Source organism: Equus quagga, unplaced genomic scaffold (assembly GCF_021613505.1).
Source record: "Equus quagga isolate Etosha38 unplaced genomic scaffold, UCLA_HA_Equagga_1.0 HiC_scaffold_3107_RagTag, whole genome shotgun sequence".
NCBI classification, from domain to species: Eukaryota; Metazoa; Chordata; class Mammalia; order Perissodactyla; family Equidae; genus Equus; species Equus quagga.
Genome location: NW_025793530.1, coordinates 1 through 22,542, shown reverse-complemented (window position 1 = coordinate 22,542; position 22,542 = coordinate 1). Strand labels below are relative to the sequence as shown.

General features: G+C 45.9%; 1 protein-coding gene across 2 annotated transcripts; it reads right to left on the bottom strand.

Moving 5' to 3' along the window:
* Nucleotides 1–3,072: 3,072 nt before the first annotated feature.
* On the bottom strand, nucleotides 3,073–22,467 carry LOC124232180 (zinc finger protein 717-like). Of its 2 annotated transcripts, XM_046649137.1 has the most exons (5): nucleotides 22,391–22,467; nucleotides 19,506–19,660; nucleotides 8,137–8,263; nucleotides 7,796–7,888; nucleotides 3,139–4,910 (listed from the first exon to the last, which is right to left on the bottom strand). In XM_046649137.1, exons 2-5 carry the CDS (start codon nucleotides 19,518–19,520, stop codon nucleotides 3,367–3,369), a joined length of 1,779 nt encoding a protein of 592 aa, XP_046505093.1. In that variant the 5' UTR covers nucleotides 19,521–19,660; nucleotides 22,391–22,467; the 3' UTR covers nucleotides 3,139–3,366. The 2 variants fall into 2 exon arrangements, with proteins under 2 accessions (XP_046505094.1, XP_046505093.1); XM_046649138.1 differs by lacking the exon at nucleotides 22,391–22,467 and having other exon boundaries at nucleotides 3,073–4,910.
* Nucleotides 22,468–22,542: the final 75 nt, after the last annotated feature.

Here is a 22,542-nt window from a genome sequence, read left to right as displayed (position 1 = left end):
TCCCCTCCGTAGAGTGTCTCCTTCCTTTGTTGCAGGGGACTTACATGTGGCTCACCGTGGTTGCAGATCCCAAATGGCAATTCTTTGCTGACCCCGAAATAAACCATTTTTGTTGGAGAAATAACTGGCTATTCATTTAAGGTCAACACGATTAAAAGGTATAAAGAAGTCGTCCTGAGATACACAGAGGCAGCCACTGCAGTAAGTGGCTGCCAGCTCAACAGCTGAGGGCGGGTGAGCACGGAGGAGGTGCTGGGAAGGCTGACATTTGCACTTGAGGCACGGTGGCCCCGGGAATGTGGTTCCTGCCTCTCTGGTAACAAAACGCTCGAGGGAGGCCTCTGGCCAGGGATATGTGACAGTTGTTGCCACCGTGCTTGCAAAGAAAGGTGCCAAAAAGTGCAAGCCACCACTGAGGAAGGAAGACCAGCGGTATGAACCATGCCAGGGTCTCCCTCCTGCCCCACCTTCACCCAGCTATGCTCACACCGCATGGATACTTGCCACAGAAGGAAGAACAAACTCCATCTTCCTGCTCAGGTTGCAACCTCCCTCCAGGCCCTTTCCTGTGAAAGTCAAAGATTTTGTCAGCTGGGAAAGGAGAAATGTAGTGCCAGCATCCCAGAGCAGAGCAACCAAGGGTGGGTTTCTAGCTGAGACAAAAACTCACAGCTGGCAGTCACATACCATAAGGCATGGATTGAGGGAAATGAACCAAAAATGAGAAATTGTTCAGTTTTAAAGAAGAATCTAGACAAAATACAAAGGAGCCAGGACTAGCTTGGTTTGAAAATAAAGCTGTTCCTCCTCCCCAGCTCCTCCAGTCAGAACAGGATTATCGAAGTAGGAAGTGGCTTCAGGTTACAGATCAATTTCAGGATGCTACCAGTAAAATACAGCCTCAGAGTCAATCTCCGGCCAAGGGCGTTGCTGTAAGGCCCTTTCTTGAAACTCTAAGAATGTCCCTTGTAGGTCCTCACAAATAAGTGAGAAATAGGGCTTTTACAAATCTTAGGGGCCCTGTCCCCACATCACTCTCAGTTCGAGGTGGACTGAATCCTGTTCCAGAGAAAATGTGGGTGTGGCTTTCACCTAATGGAGAGGACTATAATTTGGTACATCAGAAATCCAAAAAGTTTTTAAAAGGAATTAGATCAATTCGAAATACAAGATTTAGAAAAAGTTGTAATGAAAAGAGCCTGGGCAGGAAGTAGGACTGAAGGATCCAGTGGGTTACAAAATCAGGCTAGGTGCTGTGGAAAAGGGAGGATGCCTCAGAGCACAGGGTCCAGAGCCTTGGAAATCATGCCCAGAACCACTGCGCCTGGTCAAGGACCTGACGGTGTGTCTGCTGCATCTCAGAATTTCTATGGACCAGCGACAGCTGACGCCTCCCGCCCCCTCCCCTTTGAAGGGACCATCTGTTGGTATCCCATCTCTGCCACCGTTGTATGCTGAGTGTGTACAGCAGGGAACCGGTCCCTGCAGGTCACACCTTCAGACCAAGAGCAAACACACACAAGGAACTGTGCCCAAAGAGCCTGCGTGCTCAGAAGCGATAGAGACAGAGCCTAGGTCCCAGCCTGCAGTTTGCCATGATGCCGGCTTCGGGAGACTGGGCACAGCGCGAGTACAGTTTGCACGTGGAGGCAATGTGAACTCTGTGGCCAGAAGGTGGGCAGTGTCAGACCACCTCCCAAGATGGCCACGGACTACGTCCCATCCCACATTCTCTTTTTTTTTTTAAGATTTTATTTTTTCCTTTTTCTCCCCAAAGCCCCCTGGTACATAGTTGTATATTCTTTGTTGTGGGTCCTTCTAGTTGTGGTATGTGGGACGCCACGTCAGCATGGTTCGATGAGCAGCGCCATGTCCACGCCCAGGATTCGAACCAACGAAACACTGGGCCGCCTGTAGCGGAGCGTCAGAACTTAACCACTCAGCCACGGGGCCAGCCCCCCCACATTCTCTTTTGCAATGTGCTCTTGCAACACTTCCCTCGAGAGGCAGAGTCTGTCTCCCCACCCCTAGAATCTCCACAGGCCATCAAGAGCTCTGGATAGAAAAGGCAGAAGCGCCTGTGTGCTGGTACCAGGAGAACCCTTAACAACTGTCCCCTTGGAGGCAAAATCACAGCCAGGAGAGAACCACCAGTCTACAGTCCTTTCCTTTAAAATTTTCAATAAATATCTAACATCTCTATCTGAAAACTTCATCCACACAACCGAAACTGATAGTTTTCCCATCATTAAAAATTACATTATACCTAAAGTTGGAAGTTTTCTTGAAAGTCTTGACACATTAAAGATATTTATAAGGTTTTACTTTATTCTCAGTGTTCAAAGAGCTGTCTCTGCCCAATAAAGGCACTCCATCTGTTGCATTATCTCTTCCCATGATTTCTTTGATTTCTCCATCAATTGAACTGGGGATGAACGATGACAACACAGGTTCTTTCCCGTGGGAATTTTCTACACAAGGACTGATAACTTTTCACAGAAGGCTGTGCCAAATTCATCAAATGAACCAGCTACAGTAAACTGGTAATGTTGTAAATAGATCACACGTGGAAGGGATCAACAATAAATATTTCTCACTCATGTGAAGAGTACAAATGGAGATTTTTTTAGGTAGAGCTGGCAAGATCTCTGCTCTCCCCATTCCATCCCTTCTGTCTTAAGTCAGGATTGCCACATTCATCCTATGCTCCCAAGGGAAACCTGGGGGTAATCTGACCTTCAGGACCACAGGGTACAAAGTCAGAGAGGAAGAATTTTTTTTATTCTTTTTTGCCAAGGAAGATTAGCCTTAAGCTAACATCTGTTGCCAACCTTCCACTTCTTTCGCTTGAGGAAGATTAACCCTGAGCTAACATCTGTGCCAATCTTCCTCCCTTTATACGTGGGTTGCCACCACAGCATGGCTGATGAGTGGTGTTGGCCCATGCCCAGGATCTGAACCCATAAACCAAGGCTGCCAAAATGGAGCATGCCAAACTTAACCACTATGCCATGAGGCTGGTCCCTGCATAGAAGCATATATACATTTTTTTTTTTTTGATGAGGAAGATTGGTCCTGAACTAACATCTGTTGCCAATCTCCCCCCCACCCCTTTTTTTCTGCCCAAAGCCCCAGTACCTAGTTGTAAGTCATTCTAGTTCTTCTATTTGGGGTGCCTCCATAGCACGGCTTCACGAGCAGTGTGCAGGTCCATGCCCAGTATCCAAACAAGTGAACCCCAGGCCACCAAAGTGGAGCATGCGAACTTAACCACTCAGCCACAAAGCCGGCCCCGAGCATGGAAGTATTTCTGTAGTCAGCCTTGGAAGTAATGTTCACCACTTGTGTTCATATTCTCCTGGCCAGTTACATAGTCCAACCCATAGTCAAAGGAGGCTGAGAAACGCAGGCTAACTGTGTGCCCAACAGAAAAAGAAAGTGAGTTTTGGCATACACATAGCCAGTCTCCACCATACATGATTTCTGCCCTGTGTGAGTTCTCAGATGTTTGCTGAGGTGTGACTTCTGGCAAAAGCTTTTTCCACATTCATTACATTCATAGGGCTTCTCTCCCGTGTGAGTTCTCTGGTGTACAGTGAGGGCTGACTTCTGATAGAAAGTTTTCCTACATTCTTTACATCCATAGGGTTTCTCTCCTGTGTGAGTTCTCTGATGTCTATTGAGGGTTGACTTCTCACAAAAGGTTTTCCGACACTCATTACATTTGTAAGGTTTCTCACCTGTGTGAGTTCTCTGGTGTACAGTGAGTTTTGACTTCTGGTAGAATGTTTTCCCGCATTCTTCACATTCATAGGGTTTCTCCCCTGTGTGAAGTCTCAGATGTACAGTGAGTTTTGGCTTCACACAGAAGGATTTCCCACATTCATTACATTTATAAGGTTTGTCTCTTGTGTGAGTTCTCTGATGTACAGTGAGGGCTGGCCGGTGGCCAAAGGATTTCCCACATTCTTTACATTCATAAGGTTTTTCTCCTGTGTGAGTTCTCTGATGTGCCGTGAGAGCTGACTTCTTATGGAAAGTTTTACCACAGCCACTGCATTCATGAGGCGTCTCCCTGTGAATTCTCTGATGTACACTGAGAGCCGGCTTCTGGTAGAATGATTTCCCACATTCATCACATGCATAGGGTTTCTCCCCTGTATGAGTTCTCTGATGTTTCGTGAGATTAGACTTCTTATAGAAAGTTTTACCACATACATTACATTGAAAAGTTTTTTCTCCTAACTGAATTCTCTGAAGCTGAGTGAGCTGTAAGTTCTTGCTAAAATTATTCCCACTTTGATTATATTTATGGTGTTGCTCCTTGAAATCAGCTCTGTGAAGACTCAGTTGTGTTGGTTTCTCACAAACGGTCTTCCCCCATTCGTTACATCGATCGCGATCCTCCCCTACGTGACGTCTCTCTTGGGCAATGAGAGCTGACTCATCACAGGCTTGCCAGTGTCCATTATATCTACAGGCAGTGCCTCCCATGCGAGCCCTCCTATGTGTAAGGACTACTGCCTCCTTGTTGAAGCCTCTCCCTCGTCCACTAAATGCAGAAGCCTGCTGCACAGTTTGAGTCTCCTGAGGATGACTAGGATGCTCAGCACATCTGAGGGATTCCCCGGTCACAGGACAGTCCTCAGCTTTCTCTCCAGCAGGCATCTCATCAGGTGCACTACGGAGAAAGGTGTTCTCAAACGCATTAAACTCCTCTGGCTTCATTCCTGAACAGTTTCCACTATTTATAATCAGTTTTGAAATACAGATTGAGCTCAGATTACACGTTTTTCCTAAGTCAGTTCTCTCCTTAGTTGATGTTTTGCTGTTGGTGATTACAGCTTGCCACAAACGTCTGCCGTAATTTTCCTGGCTGGTCTCCATCAGGTCACCCACAGTCTGCACATCTAAAACGAGATGAAAATAACCATACCCATGAACCACACCTAAGCATTTCTCATGGAATGCTCACATAAAGGTAAATAGGTTTCCTTCTGTTCCAGTGGAACAAGACTCTTTAGAAATCAATAATAGGTACTGATTTTATGAGGAGTGTATGATTCTTCTCCCTACTGAATTAACGTAACAAATTTTGTTAATAGATTTTCTAATGTCAAATCATGTTTTTTTTTCTTTTTTAATTCATGAAAAATATTTCGTCAAAATATTCGCCTACTCTCCAGATGTAGATTTCAGTTGAGAACTTTTCACCCACAATGTTTCCATTCTTTTCTCTATTTTATTATCATAATAACTACAGGTATCTTGTGCTAGTCCTTCTCTGGTCATTTGGCCTTGAAGATAGCATAATTTTCCTTGATCAGCTACTTACAGAATACGAGGGAGGGCCATTCATCTGTCACCTAAGCAATATTACTGCTCAGGGACAAGAATTTTCCACTTATATTTGTTTAGTTTTACTCCTCCATGGGAAATGGCTATATACATCTGGGAGGTTTTTCAAATGCATAATCTTTCTTCTCTATTCCATACAAATACAGCTTCCTGCAGATTTTGAATTTTAACCTTATATCCTGCACTTCTCAGAACCGTAACAGGTACAGGAGACTCTAGTTTCCCACACTGGGCTACCTCTCTCTGCTGCTCTAAAGGATTTATGTTCTGACACCCATGCTGTGCCCACCATCCTTGAAAAGTCTTTTTCCTGTTCCTTCTTAGTTCAACAGTCATGGCGTTCTTACTTCACTTCCTGGTATGTGCACCCCTGCTTGATAATTCATTGTTTCTGACGGCTTATATTTTATGCTTTAGAGTGTCAGCTGTCTCCTAGTTTCAATGACAATGGGGTCCAGGTATGGATCTTATTCTCTGTTGTTTTACAATGACTTCATATGAGCAACTCCATCCTGAAACCCTTGGTTCCATTGGCCTTGAGAAATCATGATTTCCTGGTTCTCCTCCCATGTCACCACCCCTTTCCATGCCGAAAGCTTTGCAGTGTCCTTCTCAGCTTCATGATACCTTTATTTTCACGACTGAGAAGGCTTGGTCCTATATTCCTCTCATTTTCTTAACAACTCCTTAGGTGATTTGCTCTAATTCTATGCCTTTAAATGCCAGGTAAGCTAGTGATATTTCACATCTTCTAATAGTGATGTCCACTTTCTAGTGCAGATATATCCCCCTATGTGCTATGAGTCATTTTGGAAAACAGTCATCTCAACAAACTATCCCAAATTAAATATTTAATAATGATCTCAAACTTAAGCTATCCCAAAGTAAATCCTTAAAAATCTCCTCTAAAACTGCTTTTTTAAAGCTTCCTTCCTAAGATAACACAGCCCATTTTTTTCTCTCTCACCATGGTGAAACATTTTTGTGGTTTTTATCCCACTAATTAACATATTGTATCTTTGTTTTATTCTGACTTGCAATATACTATAATCTCTTTAAAAGTAGGGACATCAGGAGGAAATATTTGCAAATCATGTATCTGATAAGAGGTTAATTTCTGAAATATATAAACATACAACTCAACAACAAAAAATGAACAACCCGATCAAAAAATAGGCAGAGGATATGAAAGAACAGGCATTTTTCCAAAGAAGATACACAGATGGTTAACAGGCACATGATGTTCAGCGTGACTCATTATTAGGGAAATGCAAATCAAAACCACAATGAGGTATCACCTCACACCTGTCAGAATGGCTATTAACAAGACAAGAAATAACAAATGTTGGAGAGGACGTGGAGAAAAGGGAACCCTCATATGCTGCTGGTGGGAATGCAAACTGGTGCAGCCACTATGGAAAACAGTGTGGTGATTCCTCAAAAAATTAAAAACAGAAATATCACATGACCCAGTCATTCCACTACTGGGTATTTATCCAAAGAACATGAAATCAACGATCAAAGAGACTTATGTACCCCATTTCATTGTGGCATATTCACATTAGCCACGGTGTGGAAGCAACCCAAGTGCCCATCAATGGATGAATGGATAAGACGACATAGTGTGTGTATATATATATAGAATAGAATACTACTTGGCCATAAAAAAGACAAAGACAAACACAAAATCATGCCCTTTGCGACAGCATGGATGGACCTTGAGGGTATTATGCTAAGCGAAATAAGTCAGAGAAAGACAAATACTGTATGATTCCACTCATATGTGGAAGATAAACAAACACACAGATAAGAACAGATTAATGGTTAGAGGAGAAGGGGACCAGAGGAGGGCAAAAGGGATAAAGGGGCACATATGTGTGATGACAGATAAAAACTGGACGATTGGTAGTGAACACAATGCAGTCTATACAGAACCTGAAATATAATAATGTACAACTGAAATCTACGCAATGTTTTAAGCCAACATGACACCAATAAAATCATAAAATAAATACAGTAATAAAAGGAGGGACATTTGATTACTGTTGTTATCCCTAAACTACAAAATGACCAGCCTAAAAACTGCTCAGTTAACATGTGTTGAAAGAATAAATGAATGTACGAAAGAATGCCTGAAAGAAAACAGTGAATGAGAATGGAGGAAAGGAGGGCATCTGAGAACCCACAGAATCTGATTAACGAAGAAAAAGTTGTAAGAGGAGGCAAGTAGGGATTGGATTTGGGTAGATAGAAGTTATTAAGAAAAACAAAGGGAGGTGGTTTATGCATCTTTGGAGACTGAATAACACACATGTCTGATGCATTATTCACCAGCTCTGGACCTGGGGAAAACCACAGGTGAAAATTAGGTCAGCGCGGCCAACATCTGCCGTGCTCTCCTCTTCCCAGCCTCCCTGCCCAGCACGCATGGACCCACCTGGGAGGCTCTGGTTTGGGGGTGCTTCTACAGTCCACGGTTCTGCGTCTTGCTCCAACTTGACGATCACCTCAGGTTTGGTGATGCAATGCCCTGTTGATGAGAAATAATGTAGGACTTTTGCCAAACCGCTTGACGGCCTCTGAAGAATGACAACTGAACAGCTGCAAGAGCTGTGCAACGAAGAGCAATTTGAACCTTTAACTGGAGAAGTGAACACACATATTCTTCTCGGCCTAGAATCGTAAACCTAAGTAGCATTTACTTTCATGAACAGTCTTACAGTTACCAATAAAGGAAAAACGCTTGCGCTTGGCAGTTATTAGGAGAGTTTCGCTCACCCAATGACGCTAGGCTACTGTAGGTCTCCAGCATCACGTCCTTGTACAGGGTCCTCTGGGCATCATCCAGGTCCTGCCACTCCTCCCAGGTGAAGTGCACAGCCACATCCTCAAATGACACCAACCCCTGTAACGGCACATTTCTCAATTCATCAGCCTGGGTCAGAAGAACAGGAAGTCTGGGAGTTCATTCTTTTGTGTGTACTTTGTCTTGTACAGGATGCGCCACGCTTTGTACTCTATATTGTGGGATAAAGAGTAATCACAGCAGAAATATCCTACCTCTGTGTTTATTCACTAGTTCCTAAAAGTACTACCATACAGTTTCCCTTCTAAATCTGGGACTGTCCTTATTGCTAGGGATAAAAGGATGAATAAAATTCTGCTCCTCAAAGGAGCCTATGATCTGGTATGGAGACAGGGATAAATGCACACCTGGAATAATGTGTTAGATGAAGTAGGCTCGACACATGTTCAAGGTAGACTGGGGTATTAAAGAGGCAGAAAAACAGTTGTTCCTTGTACTACCAGGTTGTGCTTCACTGAAGAGCCAAACATGTTAGCTGTTCAACGTGAACCACATGTTCTTGTGGATATGAGGCAACAGCAGAAGTCATGAGGGCAGGAAGAACACACACCACAGTAATGGAAGTACACACAGCACCGTGTCCAGGGGACTGCTCCTGGGCTGTGATGAGATTAAGGCACTAAAGGTATTTAAGAAACTGATTGTAGAGCAACTCTACATTTAAATATTTGACCTAATTCCAACAACAAGAAATTTGATGCACTCACCATGTTCTCTATTACTTATCAGTTAAAAGCATGTACACAGGCATTCTAAGATTTCCTTCCTAGATCCCAAAGGGTTGCTTAAATCCACCCCAGGGTGAACAGCCCCCACTTCCTAAACCACAAGGTCTAAATAATGAGGGGCTGGTCCAAAGAGGCAAGTGACATGAGCGGATTTGCATTTTAATAGTCATCCCCTAGAAGGAGAATGGGCAAGGGCTTAACGGGAGAAGCAGAGGAGAAGAAACCAGAGGGAGAGATGACCACCTACATTGAGGCAACACAGCAATAATACAGAACAGGGAACTAATCCTAAAAAAAAAAAAAGAGAAAAGAAGGAAAAGAATTTGCTGCTAATTTGCTCTGAAAAGGGTGAAGGGGGAGTTTTACAACCAGGGTGTCTGCATGCCCAGCCAGGTGGATACTGGTGCTGTGAACTGAAACTGGGAAAGAATGGTAAAGTGTATGATGGGCAGAAGAGACACAGATTTGGATATGTCATGTTTGAAGTCTCTGTGCTCAAACATGTGGGGAGGTCCAACTGGCAACTGGATATATGACCTAGAGCTCAGGAGAGAGACCTAAGCTGAAGATGAAAATTCGGGAAACAGGAGAATTTTTGCAGTAGCTGAAGCCATCAGAGTGAACAAAATGGCTCAAAGAGAACCTATGAGACTGAAAGGAGAAAAGGAATAACTACAGTGTTTTAGGAAACATCAATATTTCCTGAAGGAGAAACAGACCATGGCAATGGAGAAGGAATTGTTAACAATCATTCTAGGAATAGAGCAAAACCTCAATATGAAGAAACCTATTAGGTGGGCTGGCCCAGTGACGCAGTGGTTAAGTTCGCACGTTCTGCTTCTTGGTGGCCCGGGGCTCACTGGTTTGGATCCTGGGTATGGACATGGCGCTGCTTGGCACACCATGCTGTGACAGGTGTCCCACCTATGAAGTAGAGGAAGATTAGCATGGATGTTAGCTCAGGGCCAGGCTTCCTCAGCAAAAGAGAGGAGGACTGGCAGTAGTTAGCTCAGGGCTAATCTTCCTGAAATAAAGAAAGAAAGAAAGAAAGAAAGAAAGAAAGAAAGAAAGAAAGACAGAAAGAAAGAAAAAGAAAGAAAGAAAGAAATCTATTAGGGCTGGCCCCATGGCCAAGTGGTTAAGTTCGCGTTCTCCGCTTTGGCGGCCCAGGGTTTTGCTGGTTCGGATCCTGGGCATGGACATGGCACCACTCATCAGGCCATGCTGAGGCAGCGTCCCACATGCCACAACTAGAAGGACCCACAACTAACATATACAACTATGTACTGGGGGTGATTTGGGAAGAAAAGAGCAGAAAAAAAATAAAAGAAGATTGGCAACAGTTGTTAGCTCAGGTGCCAATCTTTAAAAAAAAAAAAAAGAGAGAGAAATCTATTCGTGTATTTCATCATATTCATATTTCTGGGGAGAAAATCCTATGATCCTCCACATAGATACTGAGTGGGCATCTGTAAAAATACCCTCCCATTTGTAATTAAAAAAAAACCTCAAAAAACAGGATTCAAGGAATTCTTCCTTAACATGATAAAATGTGTATGTCTCAGCCATAAGTGAAAGCAAGATTCACATTCATGGGGAACACTGCAGGACGAGGACACCCCATCGCCAGTTACTAACGCTGTAGTAGCAGTGTCTGTCAGTGCACTGCAAAGAGAAACAGACGAGTGAAAATGATGATTTGCATATGATTCATACTTGAAAAACTGAAGAGAATCACAGAAAAACTACTCCAAATAGGAAGATTCAATAAATTATCAGACTATAAAAATAATATATAAGTCTTCATATATATGAGAATACTCCCACAATAACAAAAAGATAAAACACTCAGCAATACATTTAAGAAAATAACACAAAACTCTGAGGGGGCAAAAAAGAATACAAAAAGAACTAAACAAATGAAAAGATAAATCATGTTCATGGATAGGAAGAGTCCACATCATAAAGATATCAATTCTCCCTAAATCAGTAAACTAACAATACTATTCTAATGAAAAGATACATTCTTAGATATAGGCAAGCTCATTTAGAAGTTCATGTGGAAAATTAAACAAGCAAGAATAGACAGTGTGTGGCAGTTTATATTTCTGTCCGGCCAAATTTAGCATCCTTCCCTGCATTAGTCAGCCCAGGCTGCCATAAGATACCACACATTGAGTGGCTTAAACACAGAAAATTCTTTCCTTACAATTTTAGAAGCTGGAAAAGTCCAAGATTAAGGTACCAGCCAATTCGGTTCCTGGTAAAGGCTCCCTTCCTGCCTTCTGGATGACAGCATTCTTGCTGAGTCCACATGGGGGAGAGGGAGGGAGATAATTCTATCTTCCTCTTCTTATAAGGCCACCAATCCTATTGTAGTAGAGGCCCCATCCTTATGACCTCATTTCAACTTGTTTACCTCTTAAAAGTTCTATCTACGTATACATCGGGGGTTAGGACTAACACTTACATTTTGGGGGAACACAATTCAGTTCATAGCACTCCTTGTGGCACCTTTCTCTGCAAAAAATTATATATCCCCTTGCAGTAGAAGTCACATAAGCAAATTTATAATTCTACACTTGCCTTGATCTTTGACCAATAACATGTGAATGGAAGAGACAACCTGTTACAGTCACACACTGATCACCATATTTTCCCTCTACCATGTTCTCCTCAACAATATCACAGAAATAAATACTCCTCTGTTCAGGATTGTAGGACGCTGCTTGCTCAGTGATAACCTACATGCCCTCCTGTAACCACGTGTCCTCCTGGTTCCCATCTGGGTGGGGAGTCAGCCCTCTGGGATTTGTGGCAATCCAGGGCCTGGCCAACCTGGATCTTAACTTATCTCAAAGAACAGCACATCTTGAAGGAATACAGAGCTTTCCATGAGAGCTCCTGTTCCTGGGGACGCTGGTTGTACCAAGAACAGTCCCTCTTGACAAGCACATAGTCTTTATTCCCTTGCCCACGTAAGCAGCCCTCTCTCTGCCCATGGTAGTGGGTGCACAACTCCGTCCAGCCAGCCACCCCCGGACACTCCCTATACCTAAGTCCCAACAAACCTATATGTCTCATATGCCGTCTCCAGGTCTTTTCTTTGGTCTCTCTGCACCCTATCCCATACTGCTTGCTCAACTGGGCGTGTGGCCAGACACCTCGTGAGCCAGCCAGGAGACCAAGGAAACTCCCGTGAGCACTGAGACTATGGGGGATGGGATGGGAACTCTATGGGGAAAGTTCTAGGTTGGCCTGCATCCTCCATGTGGGGGCCAGTCACTGCTATTCTAGATGGATAGGGCCCACCAGGTGAGTACGGGGATGCCCCGGAAAACACCAAAGGTCCTTGGCAAAGTTCTTGGCTTGACAGACATTGGGAAAAAGAAGTCAAAGCCTAGATGACTGTTGCAGCTGTGAGGTGCCCCCCCCCCCCCATAGCATGGCTCAGAACAGACACTGAGATGCAACCAAGAGCCAAAGCAAGGCCGCCACAGGAGGAACTAAAGTTGGAAAGAGGCTGACTGGTACAAGCTGAGACAACCGAGGTGCTGTCGACAAGCCTACGAGAGGCTGATGAGAAAGTAGAGACCCTAGCCTCTCATCTCACTAACTTAAGGGGCACCAGCTACCACAGGCAAAGGTACAAGCCCTTGTGACCAAGACTGGAACCCAAAACAACGCGATCTGTGTGACTCTAGTAGTGAGGAAAGTGAGCAGGCTGTGGGATGGGATGTCCCAAGAGAAGTACTCATCTTGGAGGTGCATCCGGTCATGACGCAGAAAATGAAATCAGAACAACCCTGGCCCACTGGGGTCAATCCAACAGAAGAGTCCCCATTGTTCAGCATATGCACTCTACTACGCAGGATCACACCACTGCCAAGCTGGTGGAACTGGGAAACAAATTCAGGCAGAAGGAAGGGAAAGCATCCCAGAGTGGCTTTTGCGTCTCTGGGATACCACAGTGGAAGGCATTTTGCTCTCAGGGGTGGAGGTGAACAAGATAGTGCCCATTACTTCTCACTCTGCCGTGCAGCAACACCTCTATAGTGCTGTGAATGAGGATCGAGTAGTCTCCCTTGACTTGGTTAAGGGCTGCCTGTAGGGGGGCCTGGCCTAAAGAAGGGGACATACCCACGCCTACCCCCTGGGTGGCAGACCATGGAAGACCTACAAGATTTGTTAAGGGAACTCAGCATGAAACATGCAGTTTACGCCGACCATTACCAAGGGCCTGACAATGAACTATTCACTGCAGGCATGAAAGACACCATGTCATAGATGGCTCTGAACCAATGCTATGGGGCTTTGGTCTCTCTCTTAAACCACTTGGTAGGTCAACTGGTGTCCCAAGTGGCCCAAGCCGCTGTTGACCTGGGGGAGACAGATAATGTCAGGTGGAAGGGAGTGAGGGTTACTGGGTTCCCTGGGGAAAAAGACAACAAAGGAGCCAAAACCACCAAGGTCCTTGTCAGAGTAACACATAGACAGATGTACCATGACCTGGTGGCAGCAGGCACCCCTCAGGAAAAAAAAGATAAATAACCAAACACTGTTCTGGTGGCTTTGTGGCAGAAGCTGGAGTCACAACAGACATTCAAAGGTCATCCACAGAGTGTCCAAAACCAAAAGCACCCCCAGCAACAGCCTGGGAACACCTTAGCCCCTCAACGAGGGGGAAGGTGAAGGGACCCTGACCCACTCCTTCAATGCTGTGCAGGTGGCTTGGGTATCAGGGGACCAGAGGCCACATGCAGAGATAACAATATAATTTGGTCCACTAAAAATAGTCTTAGCATTGGTGGCTACAGGAGCAGAACGCACTCTGATTCATGGAGATCCATCCTGTTTTGACAGCCCTGTTTCTGTCACAGATGGTTATGGTGGAGGCACATTTACGTTGAAATTGGTGGTGCTAGTGCTGCAGACAGGGCGTCTTCTGCCAAAACGGTATATAATATATATTGCCCCCATACTTGAATACATTCTCAGCACGCACGTCCTCACTGGTCTGACCCTACAGACTACAGCTGGGGAATTCTGCCTTCAGGTCCACTTGTCTAAATCTCTAACAAGGGGTCATGCCAAACAGACTCCAGTCAAATTGCCCCAACTGTGTCATGTGGTGAAGATAACACAACATCATTTCCCAGGAGGCCATAAGGAAATCTCGGGAATTGTACAAGAACTAGCAAAAGTGGGAATCACTGGACCCACACATAGCCCGTTCAAAAGCCTTGTGTGGCCCCTCCAGAAGCCAGATGGTTCCTGGCGACCATGGACTATAAAGAACTGAACAAAATGACACCGCCTATGTAGGCTGCTGTCGCCAGTATAGCCTTCCTCTTAGACAAGATAGGTGACACACTGGGAACGTATTATTTTGCCTTGGACCTTGCTAATGGCTTTTTCAGCATCCTCTTGGATGAAGGTAGTCAAGATCAATTTGCCTTTACCTGGCAGGGCACACAATGGACTTTCACTGTTCTGCCTCAAGATTATCTCCACTTTCCCACAAGTTGTCATAGTCTCGTGGGCACTGAATTGTCCCAGTGGACACAATCCCCCAGTGCCACCTTGTTACATTATACTTATGATGTCATGTTAACCTCTGAGTCTTTTGCAGACCTCCAGGAAGGCTCCGGCTCCCTCGCTGCCCACTTATGCCAACGAGGATGGATGGTGAAGGACAACAAATTACAGGGGCCTGGGTTGTCTGTCAAATACCTGAGTGTTGTCTGGTCGGGTGAGACAAAAGTAGTTCCTGCTACTATTACGGATAAGATACAGGCTTTCCCTATACCCAACACCCCAAAACAACTACAGACCTTTCTGGGCTTATTAGGTTCCTGGCACCCTTTCATTCCTCATTTAGCCCAACCACTCCACCCTCTTTATAAGTCAATGTGAAAGGGTGTTATCTGGCACTGGGGGACCACCGAGCAGGTGGGCTTCACCCAAATCAAAGTAGCAGTGAAATAAATTCAGTCTTTGAGTGTTTTGACACAGGGACTACCATGCAAATTGGACATTTCCAGCTACCCAGAGGAGATAAATGGGGTCTCTGGCAAAGACAAGGCAATAAACGAGTTCCCCTTGGCTTCTGGTCCCCATTGTGGTTGAAACTGGTATAGCACACTGCAACAATGGTATACTGATTACGTGGGCCTCTGCAGGTGGAGCCCATAACCTGTTCCCTGCCGCTCACAGTCCATACCCATCTGCCTATGGCAGGGTGGCTGTGGGACACTTCCAAAAGCCCCACTCAGGAACAGCCCAAACACAGACACTGGCAAAGTAGCATGCATACTTACAACAAGGAGGGAGCTTTACTAATAGTCCCCTAAGTGCAGAATTGCATGCCATGCTAGGACCAGTAACATACACTGCAGAAGAAACAACCTCATTGGATAAGGTACCCATGCCTGAAACTCTGCCAAATGTGAGAAGGACAAGGACCCATCCCAGTGCAGGCCTGGTATACAGATGGCTCCGCAAGGGGCAACTCCCCTCATTGGACGGCAGTCACTACTCAGCCTTTGACTGATAGCATGTAGTTGGATTCTGGCTCTGGGCACGTAGTCAATGGGCTGAATTACAGGTCACCTGCATGGTGGCGACATGAGGGCCCACCAAGGAGGAAAAATACAACCACAGACAGGTACTGAGAACAACTTGCTGTTGTCTCTGCCAAAAGAACTCCTTACCAGGACCCACAGGTCCTGGTGTGGTCTCTTAGACCCCTGAAGGACAGGCTTAGAACAGGATATCGTGGTGACACACTTTACTGTGTGATGACTACTCAAAACCTCCAACCTTACTAATCCAGAGCCTCCAATTTCCCAAGGCACTTTCATCCTTTCCTTCTGGTGTGTCATTGTTCCTCCCTTACCTTATACCACTGCCCCTGTGGCACCCAACCCAACTGGACAAGAGGTATGGTATTGCCATCCAGGTCTACAACCACAGGCCAGTACCATACTAACCTAAGACACTGCAGCTGCGTCTTCTTAGATGGTCACGACCTCCCTGTTGTAGTCCCCTCTAAACACCTCAGTTCTTTGTTCTTAGGACGACATCTGCCAACCTGTTCACTGATTTGGCACACACCATTGCTGACTTACAAAATCCCTCCAACTGCAGGGTATGCAGCAGGCTGCCTCTCTCTGCGACCATGGGGTTACCAAGGTGGAAAATGTTCTTTGGCGTTCTTGCCTCTTTGCTATGGCTTTTATTTTCTTGCTGTGCTCTATACTGCTGTTGTGGTATATGGTTGCAATGCTCCCCTATATGTCTGGTGCCAGGGGATCTGCAGAAAGATGGTGCAATAAGACTGTAAGGGCCATTCAGACACACGGAGGGTAAAGTGTAGGGCCTTGCTTGCTCAGCAGTAACCTATGTGCCCTACTGTAACCATGTATCCTCCTGGTCCCCATCTGGGTGGAGAGTCAGCCCTCTGGGATTTGTGAAGATTGAGGGCCTGGCCAACGCAGGTCTTAACTTATCTCAAAGAACAGCACATGTTGAAAGAACACAGAACCCTTAGATGCGAGCTACTGTTCCTGGGAACACTGGTCATACCAAGAGCAGTCCCTCTTGGCAAGCACAGTCTGTATTCCCCTGCCTAGATAAGCAAGCTCCTCTCTGCCCATGGTAGCGGGTGCACAACTCCGTCCAGCCAGCCGCCCCTGGACAATCCCTATATGTAAGTCCCAATAAACCTCTATGTCTCATACACCATCTCTGAGTCTTTTCTTGAGTCTCTCCACACACTATACCGCACTGTTGCTCAACTGGGTGTGCGGCCAGACAAGGAGACTGCGTGAAGCTGAAAGAAAGAAAACTAAAGCTGACTCACCAAGATCAGGTACTATCAGTGAGAAACAAATCTTACGTGCTGACCTAACTGGTAAAGGAACTGGCACCACGCAATCAAACAAAACCAAACACCAACAACAGCAACAAGCAGTGCAGGGAAACTGTAAGGACAGTGATCTGCTATCCAGGGGCTAGATAATGGCTCACAGTGTCACACATGATAACTGGGACTGACATACTTCCTTAAATAACATGAGTGATACCTATTAAGTCAAATAATGTTTACCTCATGGGCTTGAAGCTTTGGGAAAAGAGACAGGAAAACAAAACATTAGTAGTACATCTCAGCCACTAGTCATTGCCCTTAGTAAAGAACTATAGGAAAGCGATGAGCTCATGGGGCGGAGGAGGGAAAAGCCAGTTTGGAAGGAGGGATGAAAGAAAATTGGGAGATACTAAAAAATTGGGGTCTTGTAGGATTGAAAAACTCTCAAAGCAATTCACATTTTATCTTTTACTGTTTAAAGTTGATAAAAAGTTGCCTACTCCAGTTCTTATAGGAAAAAGAATTTAAGAAATACTTTTGAGAGTCAAGAATAGCTAAACTCAACTTCATGGAAGTAAAAACGGAAGTTATGGCCATGACATGTTACAATGTGACTGAACCTTGAAGACAATATACAAAATAAAATGTCAATCATAAAAGGACAAAAACTGCATGATTCCACTTATATCATGCTGCAACAGTAGTCAAATTCAGAGGCAGAAAGTAAAATGGTGGCTGCCGGGGACTGAGCTGGAAGGGAAGAGGCAGGTAGTGTTTAACGAGTAGAGTTTCATTCAGAGAAGATGAAAAAATTCCAGAGATGGATGGTGGGAATGACTGCACAACAGTGTGAATGTGATCAGTGCCACTGAACTGTACTCTTAGAAACGGTTACGAGGGCAAATTTTAGATTATGTGTATTTTATCAAAATAAGAGAAAAGGTAAACAACTTTTCATTAAATTCTAGTCCACAATGAGACTTACGGTTGACGAACACATTTGTTTTTCCCTACTCAGTTTTAAGTGATTAGCTGAAGTATAAACAGTCTTTAACAGCGTTTGAAAACATGACAGACGATTTCTGATCTAGCAACATCCAGTTACATAATAATAAAAGCTACAGACGGAATCGCTGACAATTATATGAACAAAAGTTAAAAATGATGAAAATCTGTGGTCCTTGCTTTTATTCTTTGTGTATCTCACTTGACTCCGTTCAAACATGACTCACTCACTCCTGAGTGCTCTGTGCCACAGGGACTCCTGAGGCTGCCACCACACACGCTGGCTGGCAGCAGAGCTCCAGAGGGATGGGACCTCATCACGTTCACATCCTTCCTGTTTTGCCAAGAAAGCTCCAAGGTAAAAAAGGAAGTTACTGTAGGGTCTGTGGGCACCAGCACAGACACTAGATAAAACTAAACAACAAACAAAGTAGCAGGACTTTAACGAGATTAAACCTGAGAGAGAGGGAGGGGTCCAGGAGAGATCCCATTTTGGTGGTTTGAGTCACTAGCTGGATGGAAGTAATATCATAGGAAGGGAAGAGAGGAAAATGTGGTTTTCATTTTGCATTTGTTGAGCTTGAGGTGCCTTCTGGAGAGCTATGAAGCAGCATCAACTGGGAGCTGAACCTGTGCTCTGAAGGCTGGGGAAGAGGCCCAAGCTGGAGAGAAACAAAACTGTCAAACCCCAGAGCCCCCCAACAGGTCAAGGAGAACTGCCGTGTGAAGAATGGGGCCCAGACTCGAACACTTGCAAGAGCCACATTCAGGAGAAGAAGAAACAAACAGAAGAATTCAGGGAAACACAGAAGAAATCATCAGAGAGGCCATGACAGAAGCTAAGACACGAGACCTTCCAGAAGATCATGGACTAAGGCATTTCAACACGGCAGAAGACTCGACTAAGGCAGCGACTACAGCATAACCACTGAATCTAACTATAATTAGGTTACTCGTGAGCTTTAGAAGAAACGAATGCAGACTACGGCGAGTAGGTTAAAGGGCAAAGCAGCAGTGGAAATATTTGCCAGGAAATACAACCTTGAGGAGTCTGCTGCCCAACCTGCATATACAGACTAGCTGACAGAAATGTGTGAAGAGTTATTTAAAGGACCTGTAGTCGACTCAATCCCCCAGACATTCCAAGTTCCTCCGTGCACCACGCAGGGCCTTCCAAAGGCTGTCTGGGGCCTCGCCATTTCAGCAACTCCAGAAGAACCTCACTAAGCAAGCTGCGCTTCAGCATGAGGTCAGACCACCACTGCAGAAGGCTGCAAGTGTTTACTTCGAGACTGGCAGGCAAACACCGCCCACCGCCTCATCTACGCGACCATTAAAGACACTGTGTCAGACTTCCGTGCCTGCAGGCTTCCACGTCCAAGGAGATGTGACACGCTTTCTTCTAGGGGTCCGTTCTCATCAGCTAATAAATGACTGCACAACATCTGTTTTTGGCCTTGACATCGGAAAGACCAGAGACCAATCTGCGCTCACCTTGGGTGACTCTAAGGTCACATAACCTGCCTGTATCTGCACACCACCTTTACCTTGTTTATGTCTATGTCCCTGAAGCCGAATTTCGCTCATTTCTACTTTCTCATTTCAACTTAGGAATGCTCATAAAGCTCATACAGCACAATGTAAAACAAGCTGAGGGAAAAATAAAGAAACAACTCACCAAAGATGTATCCATTTTCCGTTGCTCTTAGAAACACACAGAGGACTCTGGAAACAGAGCTGGAAGAGAAGGTGAATGGAGCGGAGTCATGAAAGGACTAGCCTGGCTTGCTCCTACATCCCAGATTCTCCTGTCCAAAGTTCTCCACACGTTAGCTAGAGAAGACAAAAAAAACAAACAAAAAAAGAGAGTGAGAGAGAACCTCGTGTGGGGCAACAGTACTTTATACCTTGAGAAGGGGCAGGAAAGACCCTGTCGAAGGAGTTACCCACATACCCTTACTTTGAAGAACTGAGACACAGAATTTACCCTTAAGTTAACGAAAACACATATTTCTTACTGATTTATCAACAGTTAATAGTAAGAATTACCTAAAAATTCTAAAGAGGCTTCTGTAGATAACTGCTTATTTCACACAGTTACATAATTCCTACCCATAGGGGCATACTCCTAGATTAGTGTTTCCACAAGGACACCTGTGGTTTTCAAATAGCTAAACTTCACAGAAAGTACACATCTTGCAGCACAACACTTGTGGCCCATGATTTGATAGGAAAAAATGCACATAATGCACATTCTTTGTGGCACACTGTCCCCGCAATGGTTCTCAATGCCTTGCTTCCCTGTATTCGTTTCCTCGTGAAGTCCCCTCCGACGATGACATGGGCTTTGCTCTTTGATTTGCTCTGACTGTAGGGAAATCACAGCACATGGGAGGCAGACATACGATGAAAAGTACTTTTCTGCTAGAGCTTGCCTTCTTGGAACACTGTCACCTTGTGAAGTAACCTGGCGCTGCCCTGTTAGGGACACGGCTTAGCCAACAGCCAGCACAAACCAGCGAAAACAACAGACGAAGTCATCTTAAAACAAGCAGCCTCAGTCACGGCACCAGATGACGACAGCCTCACTGGTGATCCAGGCATCACCAGCATAGGCACTGACCAACTAGACCCAACCCAAATGCTGACCATAGAACTTCGGGCAAATGAAATGATTGTTTTTATTTTTCTTTGTAACCCAGAAAATTTTGGTTGCTTTGTTACATAGCAAATGCTAAGTGACACATCTAAACTCCCAAACTCAGGATGTTTTTAACAAAGTCACACGGGGGAGGAAGTCTTGAATTACATGCCAAATACAATCAGCAGAACTTCACAACCACATGTAGAACTTTTGAAAAGCTTCCGAATGTGCACTGGATGGACCTCAGAGAAGTTGCTGGAACTAAGATCATGTGAATCAGACAAACGACTGTTATTGTCTGCACATCAGAAGACTCCGTTTTACGTTTTTTACATCAGAAATGAGTCTTGTACTTCTTGGCAGGGATTGTACTGGGCTTTACTTACATTTAAAACATTGGTTTCAAGCAGAAGTGTGATTCATTCGAATTTTTCTTTTTTAAACAATGGAAAATAGGCTCCTGTTATTGTGCTATAGAATTTATGATTTTCAAGAAAAGATCACTGACATCACACGGGAAACACTTGTATTATTAACCCTTTGAGCGCAAATAACCCCCAGAAAGCAATGGGGAAAAAAGGACAGGCATGTTTCAAGCAAGTTCTTCTAAAACGATATTTGCTCTAAGTTGGCTGCAGTTCCTAAAAATGATGTCAAAAGCAGATGAGTGGTTTGGCTTAACTTCGGCAAAGTGGATGGTATTAAACAAAAGCCAGAATGCCTGCTGTATACAAATGCGAGCCCGGCAAATCACTTCTGTTCTCAAATGAAACCTTTTCATCTTTCTCATGAGGCAGAAATACCCTGACAAACCCTCCCTCAACCACCAGGAAGAACACTCAGGACAGAGGGAGCATCCCCCGGTCTCGAGGTATCAAATCTGATGACACAACGGGTTTGAGAGAGCGCAGATAACAAAAGAATGAGGGAGAGGGAAGGGATGGGAGTGTTAGGAAGCCCTGGAGACATTCTCTCGGTTGTGACGGGCGAACCCTCCAGCCCCAGACCACCCCTTCCTTCAAGACCACTCCCAGAAGGAACAATCCCTAGACCTTCGACCACCCCTCTCAGCCCAGCACAGGTCTCCGTCTGAAGGTCGGTCCAAACCCTCCACCGTCACCCAGCCTCGGAGAACTTCGGGAGAAACAGCAGCACCCAAACCTTGGGCACTCGGGGCAGAAGGAGCAGTAACCGCCGGCCCTCCTCCTCCCCGCGAGTCCGCTGCCTCTGCCCTGAAGCGGGAGCGAGGCTTCAGCCACCGGCGCTGTCCTTCCGGGAGGATCACTGTTCGTAGGCCGCCTCCCCTCATGCTGTATAACAGCTACCTTGTTCTCAGGAAGACAAGACCGCCACGCAGAGCACAACATGCCCCTCAACCCACGAGGCCTGGACAGTAGATCCTGTATAAACCTCCGGAAACGCAAACCGGGAGCGCTCGGCGGGCTGCCCGGGCAGGAGGGGACCTGACACCTCCCCTGCTGGAGCGACTCCACGAACCCCCACAAACAAGTGCCCCGGGAGCCTCGGTCAGCACGCACACCGCAGGGGCTCCCCCGGGCATCGGGCGTCTCACCAGGCGCCAGCGCGCTCGGGCACAGGAGCAGCCCCACAGCACCCAGCGGGGCGGCGTGGCCCGGACGGGACCGCAGACCGCCCACCCCGCGCTCGCGCGTCCGCACACCCACCCCGCCTCGACCCTCAGTTCACGAAGCTTGTGGAAGCCACGGCCGGCCTTCCAGAGCGCGCCTTCTCCGAGGAGCAATCACTGAAGCCACAGCCGAGCCGGCGCTTCACCAGCCGGTATCCGCGTCCCGGACGGTTCCCACCCACCGACCCTTTCGCTCGCCCCAGCGGAGCCACAGCCGTGCTCGCCCCGTGTCCCCGACCGCCCGCGACTCCTCCGTCACCCTGCCACCAACCTCCAGGGGCACGGCATCCAGCCCAGCGCTGCCCCCGTCCCCAGAGCACCGGGCTCCGGAACTTCCGGGCGGAAGAGGGTGGGCGTGGGCGGGGCCGCACACGCGCAGAAGGAACCCGGAAGACTCCTTCCTAGAGTCCGGGTCGGGAGCGC